General features: G+C 47.5%; 1 protein-coding gene across 5 annotated transcripts in view; it reads left to right on the plus strand.

Annotated features, from left to right (window-relative positions):
• DIP2C (disco interacting protein 2 homolog C) overlaps positions 1-27169 on the plus strand; it is a 278224-nt gene that overhangs the window by 204799 nt on the left and 46256 nt on the right. For all 5 annotated transcript variants that reach the window (XM_030819374.1, XM_030819375.1, XM_030819372.1 and 2 more), the window contains 7 exons: positions 2259-2382; positions 2948-3069; positions 6077-6188; positions 6272-6381; positions 9393-9523; positions 19936-20104; positions 22352-22522. In XM_030819374.1, the coding sequence (XP_030675234.1) occupies positions 2259-2382; positions 2948-3069; positions 6077-6188; positions 6272-6381; positions 9393-9523; positions 19936-20104; positions 22352-22522 (939 nt within the window). The remainder of the gene's footprint in view (positions 1-2258; positions 2383-2947; positions 3070-6076; positions 6189-6271; positions 6382-9392; positions 9524-19935; positions 20105-22351; positions 22523-27169) is intronic.

Below are 27169 nucleotides of genomic sequence, written 5' to 3' on the forward strand. Positions count from 1 at the left end.
TCAGCGGGATCTCCTGGACTCCAGCCCTGCGTTGCTTTTGTTGTCTCTGCCCATCTCTGCCGCCACCTGCTCTTGGGCTCTTCTACTTTAAATCAGTTTCTGTTTTCTTATTTTTTAGGTGTCCTCTAAGTGGGGAAATAATTAAGGAAAATGTGTAGGAAGAGAAGGTTGAATTCAGAGAAATGTAAGCTAACCCTCTCCTGCATGGAGGAGGCCAGCCACAGTCGGCAGGAAGGGTCTGAAGACCCACCGGGCAGTTACGTGGGCAGCCTCCCCACAGCCCTGGCCCTGGTGCAGAGGTCCCCAGGGAGAGTGCACTTTCCCCGCAGACCTTGCCGGGCTCATCGGCTGTCTTGTGGACGTTTTGTAGAGGTCAGGGTCTGGTGTTCACATCTTGATGCTTCCTGAGACATTCTCTTCCACTCCCACCGCGTCCCGCCACGTGTTTCTGACACGGGCCCTTGAGCTGGGAGGCTGACGTGCTTTTCCCAGCGTCGCCGCTGAATAGTCCCAGACACTGTTCGTCCATGCGGCGTCCTCTTTGTTGCATTAACTCGGCTCCCCGCCAGCCCCTCTGGGCCTCTTTCCCTGCTCCTGCGCTCTGAATCGCAGCGTCCGGTCCCCAACAGCCTTCTCGGGCTCGCGGCGCACTCTCCCCACTCTCTGAATCACAGCGTCCGGTCCCTGACAGCCTTGTCAGGCTCGCCGCTTGCTCCATCCCCACACTCACGCATTCATCTTTGTAGCTGTGACTCACATAAGAATTCCTGGGCCGGGCATGATGGTTCACGCCTGTAATCCCAGCACTCTGGGAGGCTGAGGCAGGGGGATCATGAGGTCAGGAGTTCAAGACCATCCTGGCCAACACAGTGAAACCCCGTCTCTACTAAAAATACAAAAATTAGTTGGGCGTGTTGGTGGGCACCTGTAGTCCCAGCTGCCCAGGAGGCTGAGGCAGGAGAATGGGAGAATTGCTTCAACCCGGGAGGCGGAGGTTGCAGTGAGCCGAGATCGCGCCACTGCACTCCAGCCTGGCGACACAGCAAGACCCCATCTCAAAAAAAAAAAAAAAAAAAAAAAAATGCCTGAGCCCAAGTGTTCAGTTATTCTTTGGCTCTGGAGTCTTCCTGGCCTCATGGACTGCAGTCCAGTTGCCCACTGCTTGAGGGAAGATCCTCACCCTGTTCATAGCTGTGAGACAGAATCCGATCGTAAAGAAGAGGTTTTTAAATGACTGTAGAAGCGGTCTTCACATCTGAGAATGCTGCCAAGGAACTAGAACTATAAAGTGTGTCCTCAGGAAAAGCTTGTTTTTGTTAGTTACGTGCTTATAATTTGCAATTTATTCACATTTTTCTTTATGGCTTAAATAGGCCAAGATGGGAAGATCACTTGAGGCCACGAGTTTGAGACCAGCCTGGACAACGTAGGGAGACCCCATCTCTACAAGAAAAATTTTTTTTTTAATTAGCCAGGCACGATGGTGGCACCTGTAGTCCCAGCTACTCGGGGCTGAGGCAGCAGAATAGCTTGAGCCCAGCAGGTCCAGGCTGCAGTGAGCAGTGATCATGCCACTGCACTCCAGCCTGGGAGACAGAGACCCTGTCTCAATAAACAGTGAATCCCACACTCTTGCAGTGTTTCTTGGTATATATCTTGCAACTCACCTTCCCTCACAACCCTCCTGTAAGGTATTTTCCTGCACAAATATGTTTTCTATTTGTTTCTACATTAAAGTCTATGTGAAAATGCGTTTGATAGTTCTTTTCATTCCTTTAGGGTGTGTGTATTTATTTTGCTTTTGTTTTTTGCTTTCTGACTTCCTTGATTTTTGATGTGGTCTTTCTAAATTAAAATTTTTAATTAGTTTTCGGATGTGCAGGTGTACTAGGAATTCCCACTGCCCATGACAGTGACACAAGTCCCGGAATTGCCAGGGTTTTTTGTTCTCCTGTTTTTTAATTCACGTAATCATTTTTTAAAATATTGCTTGTTACCCTGAATATATCTAGATGCATCTTTGGTCTGCACTGCTTACCTAGTTGGAAGAAAATGGAGTTGACCTCTAATGTGTATGTAGTTTTGGGGGAAGCTGAAAACGTTCTAAAATTGACTGTCATGTTGGCTGCACAGGTCTGTGCTTGTTCTAAAAACCAGTGACGTACGCTTCGTGTCAGTGAGTTGTATGGCGCGTGCGCTTTCTGCAAGCTGCTCTGCTGAAGGAATCTTATGCGCTTGTCCCTGTGATCGGCCCGCAGGGTGCGATAGCGAACTCACTGACCTGCGTGCAGCTGCACAAGAGAGCTGAGAAGATCGCCGTGATGCTGATGGAGAGGGGCCACCTTCAGGATGGCGACCACGTGGCCTTGGTCTACCCCCCAGGTACGGGCGCAGGGTGGGCTTCCCCTGAGAGGCGGCCGGCCGGTCAGCCGCAGTGCAAGGAGGTCCCTTACACCCGCCGGTGCCTGAGCCGAGGGCAGCGTGATGGCCAGGAGTCTGCACTGTATCCAGCTGGATGCTGACCGGCCCGTTTGTGTCTGGCTACAACCACTCACAGGCACCCGCCGCATGTGCTGCTGTTAGAGGCTTCAATAAAGTGACGTGTTCAAAGACTTTTATATCCAAATTTGTGTTACTAGATACCTCAGGTAGTTCTGTTAATAGTACCTGAATCTTGACTAAATTCAGTTACAAAGGTGGGTAATTCCTTAGCAAAATGATGTAGAAATTAAACCTCCAGGTTGCCTCGTCACCTCACGTCTGAAAGGACGGGTAAATGACAGTGACCGCCAAAGCTGACAAAACCCGCCAGACGACGGAGGCTGTGAGAAGTTCAGCTGCTCGTTTCCCCGTTGAACTTGCCCCAGGCTAGCGTTTATGCCGACAGGGACAGGGTGCACTCAGCAGCGTGGTCTGCCTCAATAACGATGTTTCCCTCCTTGTGCAGGAATAGACCTGATAGCAGCGTTTTACGGTTGCCTGTACGCAGGCTGTGTGCCAATAACCGTCCGTCCCCCGCACCCACAGAACATCGCGACGACGTTGCCTACCGTCAAGATGATTGTGGAGGTAACGTGCCTGGGAACGTCGGGGCCTCCACCTGCCTGGAGCTGAGTGTGGAGCTCGCAGCGTGCAGACTCTGACGTCTCTCAGGGCATCTGCTGGCTGTGGGAGCCAGGGTGTGTCTGGAGTCACACGGTCAGGACAGGACAGGGTCTCTACCTGCAGGGAGCCCACAGTCTAGGTCTGGAAGCGAGATCTCAATGTGTGTGTGGAGGCAGAGGCTGGATGGTGGCCTCTGCAGGGTCTTCCCTGGGGAAAACGGCTCCCAAGAGAGGGCATCGCCACCATTCCTCGGGCTTCCCCATGAACCCAGCCGAGCAGACCGACCACGGGAAGAGGCAGGGCCTTTTCCCAAACCCTCTCCTCAAGATGTGGAAGTTTCCTGCTCCTGTTTGAAAGTACAGATCTGTTTTCCTTCATCTACAGCTGGAAAAGTTTCAGAGGATTCAGCTGTATTTTCCTCATTGAAGGAGGAACTACAGGGGAAAAGAGTTTGGGCAGAGAATGCACCTGTCCCGCCCACACCTGAGTCCCTTTTGGCGTGGTGCTGGAGACGCCCACAGTGGCCACTCCTCCTAGAAAGTGTGCGCGGTGTGTCTGGGGGTGTGTGGTGTTTCCAGGAGAACTATGCGCGGTGTGTCTGGGGGTGTGTGAGGTTTCCAGGGGAACTATGTGCGGTGTGTCTGGGGGTGTGTGAGGTTTCCAGGAGAACTATGCGCGATGTGTCTGGGGCTGTGGTGTTTCCAGGGGAACTATGCGCGGTGTGTCTGGGGGTGTGTGAGGTTTCCAGGGGAACTATGCGCGATGTGTCTGGGGGTGTGTGGTGTTTCCAGGAGAACTATGCGCGATGTGTCTGGGTGTGTGAGGTGTTTCCAGGAGAACTATGCACGATGTGTCTGGGGGTGTGTGGTGTTTCCAGGAGAACTATGCGCGGTGTGTCTGGGTGTGTGACGTTTCCAGGAGAACTATGCGCGATGTGTCTGGGTGTGTGGTGTTTCCAGGAGAACTATGCGCGGTGTGTCTGGGTGTGGTGTTTCCAGGAGAACTATGCGCGGTGTGTCTGGGTGTGTGGTGTTTCCAGGAGAACTATGCGCGGTGTGTCTGGGTGTGGTGTTTCCAGGAGAACTATGCGCGGTGTGTCTGGGTGTGTGGTGTTTCCAGGAGAACTATGCGCGGTGTGTCTGGGTGTGTGGTGTTTCCAGGAGAACTATGCGCGGTGTGTCTGGGTGTGTGGTGTTTCCAGGAGAACTATGCGCGGTGTGTCTGGGTGTGTGGTGTTTCCAGGAGAACTATGCGCGGTGTGTCTGGGTGTGTGGTGTTTCCAGGAGAACTATGCGCGATGTGTCTGGGGGTGTGGTGTTTCCAGGAGAACTATGCGCGATGTGTCTGGGGGTGTGGTGTTTCCAGGAGAACTATGCGCGATGTGTCTGGGTGTGTGAGGTGTTTCCAGGAGAACTATGCGCGATGTGTCTGGGTGTGTGGTGTTTCCAGGAGAACTATGCGCGATGTGTCTGGGTGTGTGAGGTGTTTCCAGGAGAACTATGCGTGATGTGTCTGGGTGTGTGGTGTTTCCAGGAGAACTATGCGCGATGTGTCTGGGTGTGTGAGGTGTTTCCAGGAGAACTATGCGCGATGTGTCTGGGTGTGTGTGAGGTTTCCAGGAGAACTATGCGCGGTGTGTCTGGGGGTGTGTGGTGTTTCCAGGAGAACTATGCGCGATGTGTCTGGGTGTGTGGTGTTTCCAGGAGAACTATGCGCAGTGTGTCTGGGGGTGTGTGAGGTTTCCAGGAGAACTATGCGCGATGTGTCTGGGGGTGTGTGGTGTTTCCAGGAGAACTATGCGCGATGTGTCTGGGGGTGTGTGGTGTTTCCAGGGGAACTATGCGCGATGTGTCTGGGGGTGTGTGGTGTTTCCAGGAGAACTATGCGCGTGTGTCTGGGGTGTGTGGTGTTTCCAGGGGAACTATGTGCGGTGTGTCTGGGTGTGTGGTGTTTCCAGGAGAACTATGCGCGATGTGTCTGGGGTGTGTGGTGTTTCCAGGGGAACTATGCGCGATGTGTCTGGGGGTGTGTGGTGTTTCCAGGAGAACTATGCGCGATGTGTCTGGGTGTGTGTGGTGTTTCCAGGGGAACTATGCGCGGTGTGTCTAGGGGTGTGTGAGTTTCCAGGAGAACTATGCGCGGTGTGTCTGGGGTGTGGTGTTTCCAGGGGAACTATGCGGGTGTGTCTGGGGGTGTGGTGTTTCCAGGAGAACTATGCGCGGTGTGTCTGGGGGTGTGGTGTTTCCAGGGAACTATGCGCGGTGTGTCTGGGGGTGTGGTGTTTCCAGGGAACTATGCGCGGTGTGTCTGGGGTGTGGTGTTTCCAGGAGAACTATGCGCGGTGTGTCTGGGTGTGTGTGGTGTTTCCAGGAGAACTATGCGCGGTGTGTCTGGGTGTGTGTGGTGTTTCCAGGAGAACTATGCGCGGTGTGTCTGGGGTGTGTGGGTTTCCAGGAGAACTATGCGCGGTGTGTCTGGGGTGTGTGAGGTTTCCAGGAGAACTATGCGCGGTGTGTCTGGGTGTGTGAGGTTTCCAGGAGAACTATGCGCGGTGTGTCTGGGTGTGTGGGTTTCCAGGAGAACTATGCGCGGTGTGTCTGGGGGTGTGTGGTGTTTCCAGGAGAACTATGCGCGGTGTGTCTGGGTGTGTGGTGTTTCCAGGATAACAGAGCTAATGGTGTGAGCAGTGAGCTCTTTGTGGCACGTGGTCGCGACACTGTGGATACACTGGACCCAGGAAGTGCAGATGCGTCAGCTTCAGGCCGCACGCCCTGCCCCCCGCGCCTCCACAACCAGACTCCTAGCTCTGTCCTACCTCAGCCAGCAGGAGGAAACAGTGGGCTCGGTAACCTCATCTGCCTGTTAAAGCCACGTGGTTTTAGCGTGCGTAGTGAGCAGGAGACCCGTGAGGAGTGAGCACGCTTTCATCTGGGCCCACGTTCATGGCTCCATTCTCGCTCTCTGATGCCAGGTGAGTCGCTCTGCCTGTCTGATGACGACACAGCTGATCTGTAAGTTGCTGCGGTCCAGGGAGGCGGCGGCGGCTGTGGACGTCAGGACGTGGCCCCTCATCCTGGACACAGGTCAGTGCTTTGGCTGGAGAAGGTGGTGGTTTGCTCACGGCCTTGTTCAGGCCGGATCTGCTGATAGCCGTGTTCCTCTCCAGATGATTTGCCAAAGAAGCGGCCTGCCCAGATCTGCAAACCTTGCAACCCAGACACCCTCGCATATCTCGACTTCAGCGTGTCCACAACTGGGATGCTAGCTGGCGTAAAGGTGAGTGGGGCGGCTGCAGGAGGTGGCCGTGGAGGTGACTGCGGAGCGTGCTGGAGGTGGCAGGCCGTGTGCTGGCTCTCAGCGCCTCTCATGTAGTCAGACTCTGAGATGTGGAGAGAGGTATACGTACGTGTTTCATTCACAGTATGACACGTATGACCATTTCCATCATTAACCAGGCTGACTGATTCTGTGCAGATGTCCCAAGTATGTTTTTATGTGAACACGGTCTCAGTAGCCAACAGTAGAACCCTGCGAATGTTTTTCTCTCTTGCTGGTTCTCAAATCCAAATGCTCTGTGAGAGATCTCTGCACACTGCACTTTCTAGCGTTTTAACCTGGGCTCTGTTAGAAATCATCATGACCCTCTCAGCTCAGACGCCGCCCTCGTCGAGGTGCCCTGCAAAGCCCGCCCCCCGCCGCCCTTGGGGACTTTGCAGCCTTGCGCACCCTCTGCCCCCATCTGTGGGTCTGACGGGTGAGCTGGCTTTGCCTCTCACAGTTCTCACGCTCCATCTACCTCTTAGTAGAACTGAGGTGGAATACCAAAATAGCTACAATATGAAATAAAATAATTTTTCAAAAGCTTTTAAAAAGAAATGTTTTCAGATGAAGGTGATTTACTTCCTGTAGTCTGAAGTTAGCTGTGACCCTCCCACTGTCATAGCCGAAAAAGAAGCACCTGCTTCCAATCACAGCATTTTCGTGGCCTGCTTACCGTCTCAGCGTCTCACGTAGAGCAGATCATCAGAACTTTCTTGGCTGCTTTTCCTTAACTGGTGTCGATTCCTGTTTCTCTGCTGAAGTCCCGCGAAGGCCCCGCCGGCTTTGTGACCCACAGCCAGGGTGTTGGGGGCACCCTCTCTTACACTCCACACACGGTTGTCCATGCCCTCGTCTCTGAATGCACATTGGATCCTGAGGGCAGAGCCGTGTCTTACTCTTCTGTTCATCTCCAGCGCTTAACACAGTGCCTGATCACAAGCTCTCGGTATTTAGTATTTGCTAAGCTGAAGAACTCAATTCTCCACCTAGAAATACTGCTTTGCACAGAGCAGCTGTTCAGGGCAGGCTTGCTCTAGGTGCTGGTCTGAGTGGGTGGGTAATTTTAGGAGGCAGGATTTGACTAACTCCTAATCCAGGGAGGCAGGAGTCTGGATGGATGTTTCATAAATTCAGTCTCATTTCTCCTTTAAACAAAAATTTGCCTTAAAAGCAAGCTAAAAAGAATTATTTACATTTTACATTATATAATAATTCTACGTTCCCCTGTATGAATATAGTAAAGCAGTTATGAAACCTTCTCCCAGGCAGAACTTCCAATAGTGATGGAATGTTTTACAGTGGGAGGACTCCCACCCCCAAGTTCTCTCACCTCTTGCTGGAGTGATGAATGAATGATGGGGAGCCAGGCGTTTGGATTTCCCCAGTTATTACAAGGCTCTGTGCTGGTCCCTTTACAGTTTAGCTCTGGTGACATTCTACTTCAGATCAACTTGTGACATGTTTTTTGTTTGTTTGTTTGAGATGGAGTCTTGCTCTGTCACCCAGGCTGGAGTGCAGTGGCGCAATCTCAGCTCACTGCAACCTCCGCCCTCCTGGTTCAAGCGATTCTCCTGAGTAGCTGGGACTACAGGCACGCACCACCACCCCTAGCTAATTTTTTGTATGTTTAGTAGAGATGGGGTTTCACTGTGTTAGCCAGGATGTTCTTGATCTCCTGACCTTGTGATCTGCCCACCTCGGCCTCCCAAAGTGCTGGGATCGCAGGCATGAGCCACCTCGCCCAGCCGTGACGTGTTTTAAAACCGCAAAAATCAGACCATTTTGTATGCTGCTTTGACTTCCTTTTTCCTCTGAGGTTTGTTTGGCTAGAAAGCTTCTGTGAGAAAATTGATCTTATTAATATATTTTATTGTATTTCAAAATAATTGACATTACACACGGACTGTAGGGGACTATTACAGGGATTAGGGAAGAGGAAGATGCGGAAGTCTTCACTGTCTGGTCATGATGGGGTGATTGGATTTTGGCCACCATCTCCATGCAGGATGGCGGAAGATGGTGAAGGGCATTGGAGTGTAGGAGGACCTGGGCTCTAACTCCAGCTCTAACTTATGTCACAGGCAGCAAAATCTTTAGCTTCTGTGAGCCTTCACTTTCTGATCATTAAGATGAGTGAGCTACCCAGCAGGTCTTGCTGGCCACGTGCTGCACAGCAGAAGCTACGTCCAGCCGCGGAGACAGCCGTGAATGAGGCAGAGCCTCAACCAGTGGAGGAATGCGCCGTGGTGCCTCCTTTACCTGTGGGACGGTGTGTTAGAGAGTGGATCACATGAGAACTCCTTCCTGCATGACTTGCTGTTCAAATGCACTATTTCAATAGCTAGGGTTGCTAGGTCCTGGAGGACCAGCAGTTCTGAGTGAGGTTTACTCATTGAAAATGAGAACTCCAGTGAAAATATCAGCCACTCACATTCCCCAGACACAACATAGCCCAGCTTGGTGACAGTCGTCGCCAGTCCTAAAAACAGCTTTGGGCCTTTGGGGCCAGGTATCGTGCATTTGTTGTTTTTTGGGTTTTGTTCTCTAAAATTTATTGAAGAGACAGGGTCTCACTCTGTTGTCGAGGCTGGAGTGCAGCGGTAATCATAGCTCACTGCAGCCTGGAACTCCGGGGCTCAAGTGACCATCCCACCTTGGCCTCCTGAAGTGTTTTGATTACAGGTATGAGCCACTGCACCAGGCCAGCATACATTTCATGTGGCCTTATTGTCTTAAAGATGTCTTTGGGTGTCAGGCCCCATGCATTTAATGCGGCTTTATTGTCTTGTAGGTATCCTTGGGTATGAAGTCCCATGCATTCAGTGCAGCCCTGTTTTCCCCCGGGTGTCTCAGGGTGTCGGGTCCGATGCATTTAACACAGCCTTGTGTTCAGTGCAGCCCTGTTTTCTCCCGGGTGTCTTAGGGTGTCGGGTCCAATGAGTTTAACACAGCCTTGTATTTTGCAGATGTCTCACGCAGCCACCAGTGCCTTCTGCCGTTCCATTAAGCTGCAGTGTGAACTTTACCCCTCTAGAGAAGTGGCCATCTGCCTGGACCCTTACTGTGGACTGGGATTTGTCCTCTGGTGCCTCTGCAGGTAAGATTCCTCTCTATATCTTTACATTAAGAAAAAATCACGCACCTTCCTCTCCAGACCTTAGACCCAGCCAGGCAGCCTAAGCACTGCCCCCACACCCCCACCCCTGCCAGAGGAGGCCTGGGGCTGACCCCTGTCCCTCTACCTCTCCTGGTGGACTTGGCTGTCAGGGACAGAGCAGCGCCTGGGGTGACTGACTTTCTGCAGCAGGGGAGGAACGTTTTGGAGAGCCGTCTGTTGCGGACCTTTATTTCTGACAATCAGAAGACTCCCAGGCTCCAGGCTTGGTTCTGACGCCTGTAAAACCCGGCCATGGTGCTGGGCCAGCAGGCATTGCAGGCTCTCACCTCCCTCAGGCTTCACCCCAGCGGTTACTGCGGGGCTTATGCCAGGCAAGCCCAGAGGTGAGCCCACGAGGGCTGAGTGTTCCCTGGGGTGCGGCACTCTACCCAGCAGCCGGCTCAGAGTCTGGCTCACAGCAGGTGCTCAGCAAGTGTTTATGGGATGAATGAAGGACCAGAAAAACACATGGATGTTTCTTGGCTTTTTTGTCTGATTATACGTACATATTCATTGTAGAAATTACAGAAAATATAAAGAAGAAAATAAAGCCATCAACAATCATACCACCTGATAAAGGGTGTTAGCAGTAAATATCCACTATTAGCATTGGGCGTATAGTTTTTCCATTTTCTACTGGAGCATTTTCAAACATGTAAGCATATAGCATGTCCAGTGATAAACACCCGTGACCATCATCCAGCTTCACGTGTCAGCATTTTAGCAGTTTTGTATTATCCGCTTGCTTCCCCCCCTTTTTAAAAATGGGTATTTTAAAGCTAACACAAACATAAAAATAATTTCACTCATAAATCTTCTTTACACGTATTATTTTATGAATAAATATACATTAATATATTTATAAAACTGAGATGCTACAGGATGAAATTGGTTATGATTTTCTCAAAATTTATAGTGGATTTTTCTTATAAATTTTTTTTTTTTTTTTTTTTTTTTGAGACAGTCTCGCTCTGTCACCCAGGCTGAAGTGCAGTGCCAGTCTCAGCTCACTGCAACCTCTGCCTCCTGGGTTCCAGCAATTCTCATGTCTCAGCCTCCCGAGTAGCTGGGATTACAGGCGCCCGCCACCACACCCTGCTAATTTTTGTATTTTTAGTAGAGACAGGGTTTCACCATGTTGGCCAGGCTGGTCTTGAACTCCTGACCTCAAGTGATCCACTCACCTCGCCTTCGTGTGCCACCACATCCAGTCAGATTTTTTTCTCCTGTCAACGCTCTTCTGGAACAAATGTTTTTAATGTATTACTAATATTTAATAGTATTAAGTTGGATTAAGATGTAATCCTGTATTTTTGAAAAATACCGATATTCTAATTAGGACAATTCAGCTTTTTGAGAAGGCAGATAAAACTGAATAAATGAAATATTTAATGATTTTTGCCTCAATCCAAAATGCAATAACATTGTGAGTAAATGTTTTTTTCTTGGGAAATCGCTCAGAACGTGGCCTTAGGTATACGTGCCAAGCTGAAGGGCACAGGCCTGTTCTGAACAACTGCCCTTGTAGGGTGACCGTATTTCATTTGGCAAAGTATACCAGTAAAACTGAAGCCAGCCGATGGAAGCCTCCTGCCTGCAGGCTTACCGAGCCTGGCTCCCCGTGGAAACCAGAGAGAGAAGGTGTTTGTGGCAGGGAAAGTAAGTTCTCGATGTGAACCCACAATATAACAATAGACTCTTTAAGGGTTTGTCCAGGTTACGATGAACTTTAACAAGCATCTTTCCTGCAAAATATTAATAACTCAGAAGTCACAAGATCACAGTATTCTGTTGATTGCCCTTTTGCAACAGTAAAAATAAATATAGCCATAAACCTTTCCGCTAAAAAAAAATCTCAATAGAAACACATCCCAATGGACTTGCTTTAAAAAACAAAAAAAGCACTTGGGTCCTAGATGCACAATGACTAATACCATAGTTAAAAATAATAATGACTTCCCTTTCCCATGCAGTTCAGCAGGTCTGGGAAGAGAATCAGGCAGAAGAGGCCCTGGGGATGTAAAATTTGAGGAGGCCTCATCCTCAGGCTGTGCTCCTAAGAGTGTAGCAGGGTGGGGAGGGCGTCTTGGTGGGGGCAGCCGCGCAGGGTGCCCAAGCCCATGTCGGGGGAAGGGAGTCCACAGAGGGGTGTCCTGGCGTGGGCTGTGGGAGCCAGGCAGGGTGCAGCATGGGGGAGTCAGAGCTTGTTCTGAGAATCGGCAGCAGCAGAGGGAGATCGGCTTCGTGTGGGGGATTAGAAATCGGTGCGGCCAGGCGTCACTCAGTCAGGGGGGTATGTTCCAAATGGGCCATTTTGTTGTGTAAACATCGAGTTTGCTCACACAGACCTGGCTGGTACAGCCTGACACACCCAGTCCGCAGTCCTGTGCAGCGTGTTAGTGCACTGAATGCTGTGGGCAGTGGTAACGCAGTGGTGAGTGTTCGTGTGTCTAGACATATTTAATGGTAAGTGTTCGTGTATCTAGACATATTTAAACACAGAAAAGGTACAGTAAAAAGATGGTATAGAAGGGGAAAAAAAAATACAGCTGTGTAGGACATTTCCCATGACTGGAGCTGGCAGGAGTGGAGGTTGCCCAGGTGAGTCGGTGAGTTGGTGAGTAAGTGGCACCTGAACGTGAGGTCAGGACACGGCTGCACACTGCTGTGGCTTCTGTAAATACCAGACACTTTGGCTGCACCAAGTTTGTCAAAAATATTTTTGGTTCTTCAATAATTAACCTTAACTTACTGTAACTTTTTAACTTTAGCAACATTTTAATTTTTAAAAATTTTTGACTCATCTATAAAAACACTTAGCTTAAAACACAAACACATTATACAACTATACAAAAATAATTTACCTCCTTTATAAGCTCCTTTCTATTAAATTTTTAAAAACGTTTGAAGCTTTTGTTAAAAACTAATAACATACACGCACACACATCAGCCTAGGCCTCCACAACACACACGCATGCACACACATACACACACGCGTGCACACACATACACACACAGCTTCCTAAGCCCCTATAACACACACACACACACACATGGCTGCCTAGGCCTCCACAACACACACATCAGCCTCGGCCTCCACAACACACATCAGCCTAGGCCTCCACAACACACACGCACACACACATCAGCCTAGGCCTCAACACACACACACACACACACACACACACACACACACACACACACAGCTGCCTAACCCTCCACAGGGCCAGGGTGTTCAGTGTCACTGTCTTCCTCTCCACCTCTTGTCACACTGGAGGGCCTTCAGGGACAATACGTGCACGGAGCCATCATCTCCTAGGATAACAATACCTTCTCCTGGAAGACCCTCCTGAAGGACCCACCGAGGCTGTTTTACAATTTACTTTCTTTTTTATAAGTAGGAGGATGCTGTAAAATAACAAAGTACAGTAAATGCATAAACCAGTAACACAGTTGTTTGTCATCATGGTTAAGTATTAGGTAGGCTTCGTCTCCAAGACTGTATCATGCACAAATCAGAAAATGTGATTCATTGTGTAAACAGAGCTGAAGACATGATTGTGTGTGCTGTGCTTTTATGCGACTGCAGCACAGGTTTGTTTAGACCAGTTGCCACCGCCAGTGCAAGTAGTGTGCTGTGCTGCAACGCCCCTGGGCAGTAGAAACTTTTCAGCTTCATCATAGGCTCACGAGACCACCGTCGTACATGGACTCATCCTTGACCAAAGCATTGCTATCCTGGGACCTCAGGCATGCTAATTTTTAAATTTTTTGTAGAGATGGGGTCTTGCCATGTTGCCCAGGCTTGTCTTGAACTCCTGGGCTCAAGCCATCCTCCCACCTCAGCCTCCCAAAGTGTTGGGATTATAGGCATGAACTGCCACACCTAGCCTACAAAAACATTTTTTTTAATTACCCGGGTGTAGTGGTGTGTGCCTGTGGCCCCAACTACTTGGGAGGCTGAGGTGGAGGATCACTTGAGCCTGGGAGGTTGAGGTTGTAGTGAGCTGAGATCACGCCACTGCACTCTAGCCTGGGTGACAGAGCAAGACCCTGTCTCAAGAATACAGATTGCAACAGATTGTAACACTTTGAGTAAAATAGGAAATTTTCCAACTATTCAGATACATAGATGAACAAATGGAAAGCTTGATGAGAAGTGAGGATTTCTATAGTAGCCATCCACGAAATAGTCAGAGGAAAGAGAGGCTTCACGGTGGAAAAGCCTGAACCAGGTGGTCCAGGCAAACCTCAGTGATGGTGAAGCCCGTAGCACATGGTGGGTGGGGGCTGAGGAGAGCAGCATCTGCGATACTCCTGCCAAAGACGCCTGCCCTGGATCTCCCCATGTGGAAGCACCGGCCCTCAAGTTAGGGGACAGACTAGACAACGCACCTGCCTAGAGTCTTCCAAAAGCCTGGTGTCATGAGAGTCACAGAAACATCCAGAAACTCGCTCTGGGCAGAGGGAGGCTGAGAACCGACCACTTACTCACAGTGTGTCTGTGCAAACTGGACCCTTTTGCTACAGAGGATGTAATCGGGGACAGCTGAAGAAACTTGAATAGGGTCTGAGCTGGGACGGAAGAATGTATTGGTTTTCGGATTTTGATGGCTTAGTTGTTTATGGAGGAAAATACACTTGTTTGTTGGAAATCCCCCCTGAAGTGTCTGGGGTTAGGCATCAGGTCAGTGACTCACCATTAGATAATCCAAGGAGAGAAAATTATTTTAAATGTACTTGTAACTTTTCTATAACTTTGTGATTATTTGAAAGTTAAGTAACACAAATAATTTGTGTTCTCATCCTAAAGCTTTCTTCTGTCATAGAGGATTGTTTATCTGAGACTTATGAACATAATGGTATTGTTTCAAAATATTTTTTAAGATTACACCTGTTTTTAAAAATTGTGTCAGATAGCCCATAATCATGTATTGGAAGATTCAATATTATTAAAATGGCAGTTCCCCCCACATTGCTTTATAGGCTCAATGTAATTCTATCAAAATCTTGGCAGGCTATTTTTTGGGGGTTTTTTTGGGCAGAAATTGATAATATCCTAAAGTAAATAGAAAGGATCCACAATGGTCAAAGCAGTTTTAAAATAGGATAACAAAATGGGAGAATTCAGAACTTCTCATTCCTGATTTCAAAAATACTGCAAAGCTAGAGTAACCAAAACAATGTGGTACTGGCATAGAGATAGACTGAGCGAGACTGATTATATATGAGAAATAGAATTGAGAGTCCAGAAATAAACACTTATATTTATGGTCAAATAATTTTTAATAGAGTTACCCGAGCAATTCAATGAAGAAAAGAGTTTTTCAACAACAGATGCTGGGAAATTCGGACATTCACATGAAACGGAAAAAAGATTAAACCTTGACTCAACGTCATATACCTAAGTTAGTTCAAGTGGATCATAGATCTTAATGTAAACAAAAATTATAAAAATTTTAGAAAACACAGGAGTAAATTTTCATGATCTTGGGTTAGGCACAGAGTTCACCAAAGGTACACTACATAAATACTGATAAATTGGACTTGAACAAAATTTAAAACTTTTGTATATCAAAAGACACAAGTAGAAAGACAAGCCACAGTCTGGGAAAAAATATTTGCAAATTAGAAATCTCATGAAGCACTTCTAAGCACCTATGTAATAAATTTTTTCTCTTTTTTTTTTTTTTTTTTTTTTTTTTTTTGAGACAGTCTTGCTCTGTCACCCAGGCTGGAGTGCAGTGGCTTGATCTCAGCTTACTGCCACCTCTGCCTCCAAGGTTCAAGTGATTCTCCTGCCTCAGCCTCCCAAGTAGCTGGAACTATAAGCATGCACCACCACGCCTGGCTAATTTTTTTGTATTTTTAGTAGAGACAATGTTTCGCCATGTTGGCCAGACTGGTCTTGAACTCCTGACCTCAAGTAATCTGCCTGCCTCAGCCTCCCAAAGTGCTGGGATTACAGGCGTGAGCCACTGCACCCAGCCTATGTAATAAATACTCAAAACTCAGAAACAAGACAAGCAACATAAACACGGGCAAGAGATCTGAACAGATACCTCACCAGAAGAAGACATACAAATGGCCAATAAGGACATGAAAAGATGCCTAGCATTAATTAGGGAAATGTAAATTAAAACCACAGTGAGATGCCACTTCACACCCACTAGAATGCTGTCACCGAAAACACAGGAAATAAAGTTGGAGAGCTCGTGTTTTCTGACTTCAAAACTTACACTGCAAAGCAGCAGTAGCCAAGAAGGTGGAAAAACGAATTCTCATACATTGATAGTGGGAATGTAAAATGCGAAAGCCACCGTGTGGCATGATCTTAAGCAGACTTGCTGCATGACCCAGCAGCTGCACTGCTAGGAGAAGGGAAGGTGAACGTCCACTCAGAGACTTGGTGTAAGTTCCCTGGAACCTCGGTCAACACGAGGAAACAATCCAGGTGTCCGCTAGCAGGTGAACGAACAGGTGACACCTGCCACGTCCACGTGGTGGGTGCTTCTTTGCAGGATGAGCTCAGAAGCACCTGCTGAGGGAGGGAAGCGTGGCTGTGTGGTAGGTGGTATCTAAAAAAGGCAAATTTGTAAAAACAAAGTAGAGTGATGACTGGGGCTAGGGTTGGAAATGGGACTGACTGCAGATGGACACGGGATCCCTTTCAGGTGATGGGAATGTTCTAGAGTAGTGACCATTTTATAACTTCAATTTTACTAAAAGCCATTTAATTCTGTGCTTAAAATGAGTGAAACTTAGGGTTGGCAAAGTATACCTAAATAAAGGCGATGGGTGTTTTAAAAAGAATAGGCCGGGCGCGGTGGCTCATGCTTGTAATCCCAGCACTTTGGGAGGCCGAGGTAGGTGGATCACTTGAGGTCAGGAGTTCGAGACCAACCTGGCCAACATGATGAAACCTCGTCTCTACTAAAAATACAAAAATTAGCCTGGCATGGTGGTACACGCCTGTCATCCCAGCTACTCAGGAGCATGAGGCAGGAGAATCACTTGAACCCAGGAGGCGGAGGTTGCATTGAGCCAAGAATGCACCACTGCACTCCAGCCTGGGTGACAGAGTGAGACTCTGTCTCAACAACAACGAAAAATAATCAAGTGCTTCATTGCAGTAACTGAAGTGTGTAGGGAGACCCTGGGCTGGATGGCATGCCTGCTGGTAGAGGGAGTATGACCCAGGACCCCCAGGTGAGGTGAACCTGTCTTGTTGAATTCCCAAGTTAGGAGAGTTTTCAGTTGTTGGTATGTTTTCTCAGGTTAGTAATCTGAAATCATCAAATTGCTAATGTGCAAATGTATATCACTTACCAAAATGTCTATTTTTATTCTTTTTGAAGTTAAGATCTAAAGAACAGCTCAGGATCCCAACATTCTCAGAGAATAATGTCTTGAGAATAAGCAACCTGCTCTCAAGTAGGTTTGTCTTGTCCATAGCAGAATTTATTGCCAGTGCCAAAAATCAATTTTGGCTAATACAGCAATTAATCAACATTTGTCATATTGAGTGAGGTAAGGGCAAGTAGGAAATCATGAGTTGGGTTTTCTGTTTGTTTCTGCTGTCAAGATCTGTGTTTTCTTAATGTTGACTTCTTATTTATGCGGATGAGGAGGGAGGTGAAACTTTATTTAGTCTTCACAAGTATATTTGAAATTCTCTAGCCAGGAATTCACACTGGGTGCCCAAGCCTGTTTGTGTGCTGACAGTTCTGACAGAGCAAATCATTAATGCTGATGTGTATTTTTGAGGAAGCCACTTCCAGGGACACTTAGAAATGGTTAAAATGACTTTGGGAGTCCGAGGCAAGAGGATTGTTTAAACTTAGGAGTTCAAGACCAGCCTGGGCAACATAGTGAGACCCCATCTCCACAAAAAAAGTTTTAAGTTAGCCAGTCATAGTGGTATGTTCCTCTAGTCCCAGATACTTGGGAAGTGGGAGGATCGCTTGAGCCCATGAGGTCAGGGCTGCAGTGAGCTGTGATCACACCACTGCACTCTAGCCTGGGTGACAAAGTAAGACTCTGTCTCAGAAAAAAAGAAAAGAAGTGGTTAATATGGTAAGTTTTATGTTACATATGTTTTACCACAATAAAATTTTTAAAACTTAAGACGAAATGGCCAGGTTACAGCAGAGTAATAATTCAAGGCCTGATATTCACCCCTTATGTGCCTAACCCTGTTCTCAAAGGATTAACCCTTGAAAAGGTCACTATTTGCTATAAAGTCGTCCCTCGGTGTCCACGGAGGAGATAGGTTCTGGGACCCCTGCAGATACCAAAGAGCGAGGATGCTCAAGTCCCTGATATAAAATGGCATCGTACGAGCACATCACCTATGCACTTCCTCTCTCATGTTTTAAATAATTTCTGGATTACTTGTAATACCTAACACAATGTAAGTGCTGTGTAAATAGTTGTCCTATGTTGTTTAGTCACTAATGACAAGACAATCTACAAGTTAGGTATAGATGCAGATTTTTTCATGAATATCTTTGATTCATGGTTGAAGCCAGGGGTGAGGAACCCACAGTCACAGAGGGCGGTGTGTCCTTTGGAAAGAATAAATCAAGCTTTGGAATAGAGAATGAGGAAAGAAATGGAAAATTGCCCAAGAACGCCTTTGTCACGTTTGCCGAAGAGCAGCCTAATTTCCTTACATTTGTTTAGTTGGATTCTCTTATAAACAATTAAGAAAACTTTTAGATGAGATTTTGGCCACTTTAAAGAACTGGCCTTAGTATTATAGCATAGTAGTTAACAAGGCCTAACTCATTAATCATAGTGCCATTTCACTGATAAAATTTTGGGTAGGCCTCTTGTGGCAGCTCATGCCTGTAATCCTAGCACTTTGGGAGGCCAAGACACGAGGAGTGCTTGAAGCCAGGAGTTTGAGACCAGCCTGGGCAGCATGACAAACCCTATCTCTAAAAAAAAAAAAAAAAAATTAGCCAGGCATAGTGTTGTGCATCTGTAGTCCCAGCTACTCGGGGGCTGAGGTGGGAGGATGGCCTCAACTTGAAAAGGCAGAAGTTATAGTGAGCCCAGATCACGCCACTGCACTCCAGTCTGGGTGACAGAGTGAGACTCCTGTCTCAAAAAAAAAAAATAATAATTGTGTAGGTTGGGCACGGTGGCTCATGCCTGTAATCCCAACACTTTGGGAGGCCCAGGCACATCTTACGGGGCCACAGCAGGAACAAGAGAGGATTGCTTGAGCCCAGAAGTTCAAGACGAGCCTGGGCAACGTAGTGAGACCCTATCACTGGGGAAAAAAAACAAACAAACAAGCATGGTGGTGCGCACCTGCGGTCCTACCGACTCAGAGCCCAGGAGTTTGAGGTGACAGGGAGCTATGATTACACCACCGTACTCTAGCCTGGGCAACAGAACATTCTCATTAATTAAATTTTAAATCTTAGAACATGATTTATCTAGGATATTTTAATGTATGGCATCTATTGTGAATTCATAGTAGTAAACAAAAAAAATTAAAACCATTAAAAATGTAGTTTTGACAAGTTGTTTGTTAAATCACGCTTACCCCATCAATTGATGATAAAATATGTAATCTATCACTTCTTCATTTCTCTAAATCTGTTCTCTAGTATGAAGGTAAAATTAAAGAATGGTTATTTTTCTCTATTTCTTCTGTTTGGTGATTTGTTGGGATCATTTTTAAGTAAAAATCCAAACTTAAAAAGATTGAGTGAGTAACTTTAATTACAATAATTGTCTTTTTTTCACCCTGGCTGTCAGTTTTCTAAACCAGGTATAGGCCTACTCTTCCTTAAGTTGCTATTTGGTAAATATTTTAGGTTCTGTGGTCTCCGTCCGACCACTCAGCTCAAAGCTGCTGGAGACAATATTTAAACAAATGAGTGGTGGTGGCCCTGTTCCAATAACACTTTATTAACAAAAACAGAAAGTGTCTGTGGTTTGCCAGCTCCTGTTCTGAAGCTGGACCTTTTTTTTTTTTTTTTAAAGCCAAAATTTGATCCCTGTGTTTTCAACCAGGAAAGAGGATCCAGTTTGCTGATGTCGCAGGTCTGAGAGACGTCACAGCATGCCAGCATTTAGGAGTCTTAAATGTGTATTCACAGTGGTAGTAACTGCCTCACGATTCTGTAGTACGTGTTTGCTTTTCAGAAAAGCTTTCACAAACATGGTTGCAGTTTGCAGCGTTGGCTTCACTGTCCCCTTCTACAGACGGCAGCACAGACGGCAGCACGGGCTGTTACAATCTTCCTTGGAGTCAGTGCTGCCCTGAGCCCTCCGGCTTGCTGAGTTCCCGCCTTGCTGAGCTCCTACCCTGACAGCCTTTTCTTTCTCTGCAGTGTGTATTCTGGGCACCAGTCCATCCTGATCCCGCCCTCTGAGCTGGAAACCAACCCCGCCTTGTGGCTTCTTGCTGTGAGTCAGTACAAAGTCCGAGACACGTTTTGCTCCTACTCCGTGATGGAGCTGTGCACCAAGGGGCTGGGCTCGCAAACAGAGTCCCTCAAGGTAAGCAGCTCCCTTGGCAGCTCAGCGCCCCGGGAGCCCACGGGGACTCCTTTCTAAGAAGGCACATCTGTGATGGGGTGAAGTTAAAACCGTCCTCCAAAAAAAACCCTGGGTTTAATCTAACGTCACCTGAGGCTTACAGACTCTGCCTTTATGTGAAAATGTTTTTAACGTGAATATCTCCTCATGACCACAGACAGTAACCAGAATGTAAAATATTTTCAATGCCTGTCATTCCACTGGGTCTACTTGAAAGATCCTAAATTTGATTTTTTGTTGGGTGGATTCAGTGTTCGGAAGTGTTCAGTGTTCAGAAGATCTTAGGTGATGCTAACTTTATCTGATACTGGTGTTTAAGAAGGCAGATTTGAATTTAGCCACTCACTTTTATTTTCCCTGGAGACCCTGATTTGTGGGTCTGGACCCTAAGCTCAATTCATTTTACAGTTCAGTTAACAGTGTTGTGTTTCATTTTTTAATAACTGCTATTATGTAAGAATAATAGTATTTCCCTCCATTTAAACCAAGGACGTTTTGATAGGTATACCTTCATGGTAAATTAAGTAGTCCTTAGCTCCAAGTAACTAGGAGGGAATAATCATCTGACCAGTTTTGATTAAATTTCAACTAACATTGTACTGTTTGGATGTGTGTATGTCTTTGTATATACATGGATTGTATTTGTGTCATCTACACACAGATCAGTAATGCAACAGTAACATTTATCTGTCCTGCATTGTTTTCCTAATGCATAAAGCTTGAACAGGAAAGCAAAATGCAAGATAACTTTGTGTAACGTAAGTAATTGTGCAATCATTTTAAGTTTTGTATTTATATAGGAAAAAGTTACACAGCATTATTCATGTTCATCTATATTGTATTAGAAAGTGAGTACATTTTCATGACCTTCCTGTTGGCACATATATAAATAACCAGAATAAAATCATGACATAGTTGAGGGTCAGTACGCATTTTACGTATTCATTTCACCTTACAATAGCTCTCTGAAATAGGAGCCATTATTGTCTGCATTTTAAAGCTGAGGAAACATACGTCACAGAGAAATTAAGTGACCTTTCCAGGTTCTTAGGCTGAACGAACCTGGAGCCAAATTTAGAATCTTTGGCTTCAGACCTGCTGTTACAGCTGCATGCTGCTTTACCTCTCAGACGTGCGTGCGTGTGCATACGTAATTTCTATTACCCAGACTTGAGTTTTTCCTGTTTAACTCTGTGTGTGTGGGTGTCTGTACACTGAGCACGAATGTCAAAGCCAGCTTGAGCTGTGTGTCCTCCTTGCTCAGGACCCTTGTCGGCCGTCCGTGTGCTGAGGTTGCCTTGAAAGGGCTCGAAGGGCCTGACGGTCGGGGTTTTGGTGGCTGCCCCCTCAGCAGCTCTGGCTTCCACTCCAAGACGCAGTCATTCACGGTTCGCCTTCACATTCACAAGCCGTTCCTATCGCTCCCTTGTTTTCCCTCTGCTCAGCCTGGGTAGTGCCACAGAGTGAGCTGAGCTTAACTCCTTGAAATCCTTGTATGACTTTTGCTGTTGTGCTCAGCTGACTGAATTTGGTGTGGAAACTGAGATGTTCTTAATCATATGCTTGCTGGGGAAACAGACATGCTTGAGAGTGAGAATAAATTCTTGGTGTAATGGGACATAAATGGAGCACTGTGTGTGAAGTTGTCTAAAAATTTTAGTTTTATATTCCTATATATTAAAAGGTAGGTTTTCAGGCTGGGTGTGGTGGTACGCGCCTGCAGTCCCAGCTACTTGGGAGACCACAAGGTGGGAGGGTCACTTGAGCCCAGGAGTTCAACTCCAGCCTGGGCAGCATAGCAAGACCCCATCTCTTTGAAATACGTAGATTTTTTCCGTTCCTCTCCAGTGTGTGTTCTGGTACATCCATGCCCAGAAGAATGTATCAAATACCAAACTGCCTTTAATCGTCTCAGCCAGGAAGTTGCTTTTCCTCAACCTTTTTCCTCATAACAGTTCTTGGTGTGGCTCCAGGTGGTTGTTTGAGACGTGTTTATAATTCCGTTCTTAATCATTTGAAGAGCGTGTGAATGTTTTTTCACCAACTCCTGGATTTGTGACATTGAAGAAGTGGACACAGGCAGCCCTGGCAATGCATAGCTGTGTTGAGTTTTCCAGTGTTTATGTGGGGATCTGCGGGAAGGAGTCTCTGGCTCACTCCGAGCTCGGCACGTGGGGGCTGACGCGGTTTCTCTGTCGTTATCTCCAGGCGCGAGGGCTGGACTTGTCCCGAGTGAGGACCTGCGTGGTCGTGGCGGAAGAGCGGCCTCGGATTGCACTCACACAGTCGTTCTCAAAGCTGTTTAAGGACCTGGGCCTTCACCCGCGGGCCGTCAGCACCTCATTCGGTTGCAGGGTGAACCTGGCGATTTGCTTGCAGGTGAGATTCGGCGATATCACGGCGCTGAGTCGGAAGCGTGGCTCCCGGGGTGGGCACAGGACAGACCGGCTCCACACGTCTCCCTCGGCTGATGCTTAGCTACATTCAGAAGAGATCTTTCAGTCACGCATGGGGTTGGTGCAGATCTCTGTTTCTTAACTACAGTCTACGTTCGTATCCATTATTCATAACAAGCATTCATAGCACTTACTCTGTCCTGGAACGTTTTAACTTTTGTGACAGGCGTAGCAGTTTGTCCAGACCTCTGCTGTCGGACTTTTTAAAGATTAGATACTAGACAGATCAAGAAACCAGTCCCTTGAAGTCCTTAGTCCCATGTGTGTAGACGACTGCTGTAGGAAGAACGTAATTACATTGAGCAGGTTCTGGGATTTGCTGCTGCAGTGGCAGTTTAGAAACAGCAAAGCCGCACTTCTGGGAAACAGGCGTACGTGAAGGAGCTCTAGCAAGACAGCCTTGCATGAACAGTGGCTGACAAGTCCCAGGCAGGGCTGCAGATTTGGTTCCTGGAAGAATAAGGGCTTCCCTCTCAGCAGGTGCTGGTGAGGCAAACGGTTGGCATGCGTCACCTCCCTCTCCCTCTCCCCACCGCCTGTCCTACTTGTGATCCCAGAGTGATTGCTTAAGGTTGTTGCTCGGTGAGCCTCCGAAGGCTCCGTCTGCCCTTTTCGTGCGTGTCTAGGCCCTTGGAGTTAGCCACGAGGTCAGAGGAGGGAACCTCCTCTCTTCCCGAGATCACTTCAGAAAAAGTAGCTGCAAAAAGCTTTTCTTGATTTTCTTTTACTTTTTCTTTTTTGAGACAGGGTATCACTCTGTCACCCAGGCTGGAGTGCTGTGGCATCACAGCTCACTGCAGCCTCGACGCCCCCCCCTCCCCCCCGCCCCCGCTCACAGACTCAAGCAACCCTCCCACCTCAGCCTCCCAAGTGGCTGGGACTACAGAGGCACACCACCACGCCTAGCTAATTTTTGTATGTTTTGTAGAGATGGGGTTTCACCATGTTGCCCAGGCTGGTCTTGAACTCCTCAGCTTAACGATCTGTCTGCCTTGGCCTCGCAAACTGCTGGGATTACAGACATGAGCCACCGCACCCGGCGTTTTTTTAAATTTTCATACATGTGGTGTTCCTTGCTTCTGTCTTCCTTCTCTTTTAATTATTACAATAACTCCATTTTTAAGAAATTATAAATTACCAAATTTCTCTCAAGAGTCAGGTAAACCTTGTCCTATGATTAAAATTAATACCCTTTTCTAAGAGGTCATCTGAAGAATTAGATTTATCTCACCAAACTAGTTCTTAAAATACTGAAATTTTCTCTCCCTATTCACCTTTTTCTGTTCCTCATAAATGTTTATCGCTGTCTATCCCATTAGGAGAAGTAGGAAATGCAGAAGTCTGCTTCTTAAATAAGTTCAGCAATAGTGTGATGTCTCACTTGTCTCCGTCCACCAGTGACAGGGACCCCCGGGCAAGAGCACATCAGTGATTTGCGAGAGATGGGCACTGGGACGGCGAGGCCGCTGCTTCTGGCTTTGTCTCTTAAAATGTCGGGGTGGGGCGAAGGGAGAGAGCAGAGAGTAACGCTTAGCACTGTGTCCTCCAGCAGGTGACAGAGTTCAACCCGTGGTGCAAAATTGGCCTCTTGTAGAGTACATACATTTATTTTCCTCTTTACTTTTTCATTTATTTCTATCCACCTGGATCCAAAATGTGTTTTTTGTTGGTTTTTTTTTTTTTTTTTTTTTTGAGACGGAGTCTCACTCTACCACCCAGGCTGGAGTGCAGTGGCGCGATCTCTGCTCACTGCAAACTCTGCCTCCTGGGTTCGCGCCATTCTCCTGCCTCAGCCTCCCGAGTAGCTGGGACTACAGGCGCCTGCTACTGTGCTGGGCTATTTTTTTTATGTATATTTTTAGTAGAGACGGGGTTTCACTGTGTTAGTCAGGATGGTCTCAATCTCCTGACCTCGTGATCCACCTGCCTCAGCCTCCCAAAGTGCTGGGATTACAGGCGTGAGCCACCGCGCCCGGCCCCAACATGTTTTCAGATGGCTTACAAGGAAGGAGTACGCTCAGTAGGAGAAGATAAAATACACTAAAAACGAACCAAAACGTGGAGGTGAAAGAAAAAAAGCACAGGAAAGGGACAGCGTGAAGAACAGAGTTGGTGTGCTGGTGTTTTCCAGAAGCGAGGCTTCCGAAGCGTGCCACAGTCCTTACCTGGGCACTGGGGCGGGGCCAGACACGTGGTGGATATTGAATGAATGTGCTCTGTGAGAGTGTTGAGCATGGTTCTGTATTCTTAATAGGAAATAGCAATATGTTCTTGTGCAGAAGACAATTTCGTCAATGTGACCGCTAAATCAAAATTCAATATTGCTAATCATGGGTCATGGTGCTATTTTGCAATCTTGGCGGCATCTTAAGCATTTTTGTCCATGTTCAGTTTTCTACTTGACCTATTCGTAACTCCTTTCGGTCAGCGTTTCCTTGTCTGAATAGTATTGGAAAATAGTTGGAAGTATCCAAGTGTCTACCAGCAGAGAGAAATTAAATTTATGTACAAAGCAGTGCAGGCTCACCTCCCCTTGCCAGAATCTTTGAGGGCAGGTGCGCTTCAGAATTAGGTTTCTGGCTTTGTGAGAGGTGACGTGGCACAGATGCCACACAAGATGCCACAGCTCAGTATCACATGTGCCAGTGTTCCTACAGCAAGGAAGGGTGGGAGCCCCAGACTTGAAGGGGCTCATGTCAGCCTAGGTCAAATTTTACTACAAAGAAACTTAAGACAAAGTTTGTGCCATCATCAAACATTTCTCATAGTCAGTGAGATGGACAGTAGGCGTGTAGATAATTTTTTCAGGAAGTGACTCATTTTAGTAAAAGCGAGCAGTGAGAGGATAGAGTGCCATGGCCGCGGGGAGGCGTTCTGGGGGAGGGCGGTCAGGAACGCTGCAGCAGAGCACGGTGAAAGGGCAGAGCCCCGCGAGAGTCCAGCGAAGGCAGCCGTAAGTGCAAAGGCTTCAGGCAGAGCTGGTCTTTGGAAACACTCATTTTCTAGAATTTTTGCAAAATTAAAAAAACCTGATGGTGATACAAACAAGCAGAGCGGCAGAAGCCCAGGATCCAGAGGCAGAAACCACCTCTCGCTCCCTGGCTCTCCGTAGAGCCCAGCACACAGGACATATCTGATACATTAAATGTACGGACCACACTGAGTGCTTATGAGTGGTAATAAGGAAAGCCTGAAATGTTTCTGAATTTTGTATACATTGAATTTATTTTTCTTTATAAAAGAGTATTTTAGAAAACAAAATCAGAAAATACACTTTAGCCCCCGCGCCCCCGACTGACTGCTTCTAACAGCACTGGTTTCTCACTGGAACCCCCGCAGGCCTTCCCTGACCGTGCACTCTGGTGGGGGACGCCTGATGGAGCGAGGGAAGAGTTTTATCTCCAGGAGATAGGGAGCAAATTCAGCAAAGAACATTGTCCAAAAGAGAGAGGGAGCCTCACCCGTGTGCAGCAGGGCTTAGGATGTGTCAGGGGCATCACGGTCGGAGGGGGTCCTGGTCATCGGGGAAGGCTGAGCTGCTCAGTTCATGATTATTACTGCAGGATTTAAAGGCCTCACCGGTGCTACTGGGCAGTGCTGCATCCTCAAGGGGGAAGCCGCATGCAGTTTTACCAGTGCTGACTTGGCACCTGGACGAGCACATTGTAGAACATACCTGACACACGAAACGTTACAGGTGTACAGAGACACACTGGGCGTTTGTTTTTACTTTGCAAAAATCGGCTCCATCAGTGGCACTCTGGTCCTCCCACCTCCAGCCCCAACCATCTGCTTCCCCTTCATGCAGTTGTTCCTAAGCCACTTTCTCATGCAGTCTTTCCTGCTTCTGCTTCATAACCCAGACACTATGCTCGGCCTGGATGGACTCCCCTCCGCCCTCATCCTGCTCCGCCTGGGCCCCCTCCATGGGGCCTTGTCGAACTCGGTCAGCTGCGGTGCTCTCTTTCCTCTGAATTGCCAGTGTACTTTGTTCCTCCTCCTTCACACTTTCCACCTGCTTTGTAATTATTTATCAACATGTCCATGTCTCTTCTGCTCTGTGAGTAGCTGTTTTACAGAACACAGGTTTTGTTTGTAGAGACAGGGTCTCACTGTATTGCCTAGGCTGGTCTTGAACTCCTGGCCTCAAGTGACCCTCCCACCTCAGCCTCCCAAAGCACTGGGATTACAGGTGTGAGCCACCACACTCAGCTAAGAGCATGGCTTTACGAAAGAATCTCCCTCCCCGAGTGTCCAGTGCCATCTCACATCATCACAGTCACTTCTGGATGTTGTATACATTTTGTCAAAATACTGATACTTGATTCTTTTTTTTTTTTGAAACGGAATCTTGCTCTTGTCGCCCAGACTGGAGTGCAATGGCATGATCTTGGCTCACTGCAACCTCTGCCTCCCGGGTTCAAGTGATTCTCCTGCCTCAGCCTCCCAAGTAGCTGGGATTACAGGCACCTGCCACCTCGCCCAGCTAATGTTTGTATATTTAGTAGGGACAGGGTTTTGCCATGTTGGCCTGGCTGGTCTCAAACTCCTGATCTCGTGATCCTTCCGC

The sequence above is a fragment of the Nomascus leucogenys genome, chromosome 9, assembly GCF_006542625.1.
Source record: "Nomascus leucogenys isolate Asia chromosome 9, Asia_NLE_v1, whole genome shotgun sequence".
Taxonomy (NCBI): Eukaryota; Metazoa; Chordata; class Mammalia; order Primates; family Hylobatidae; genus Nomascus; species Nomascus leucogenys.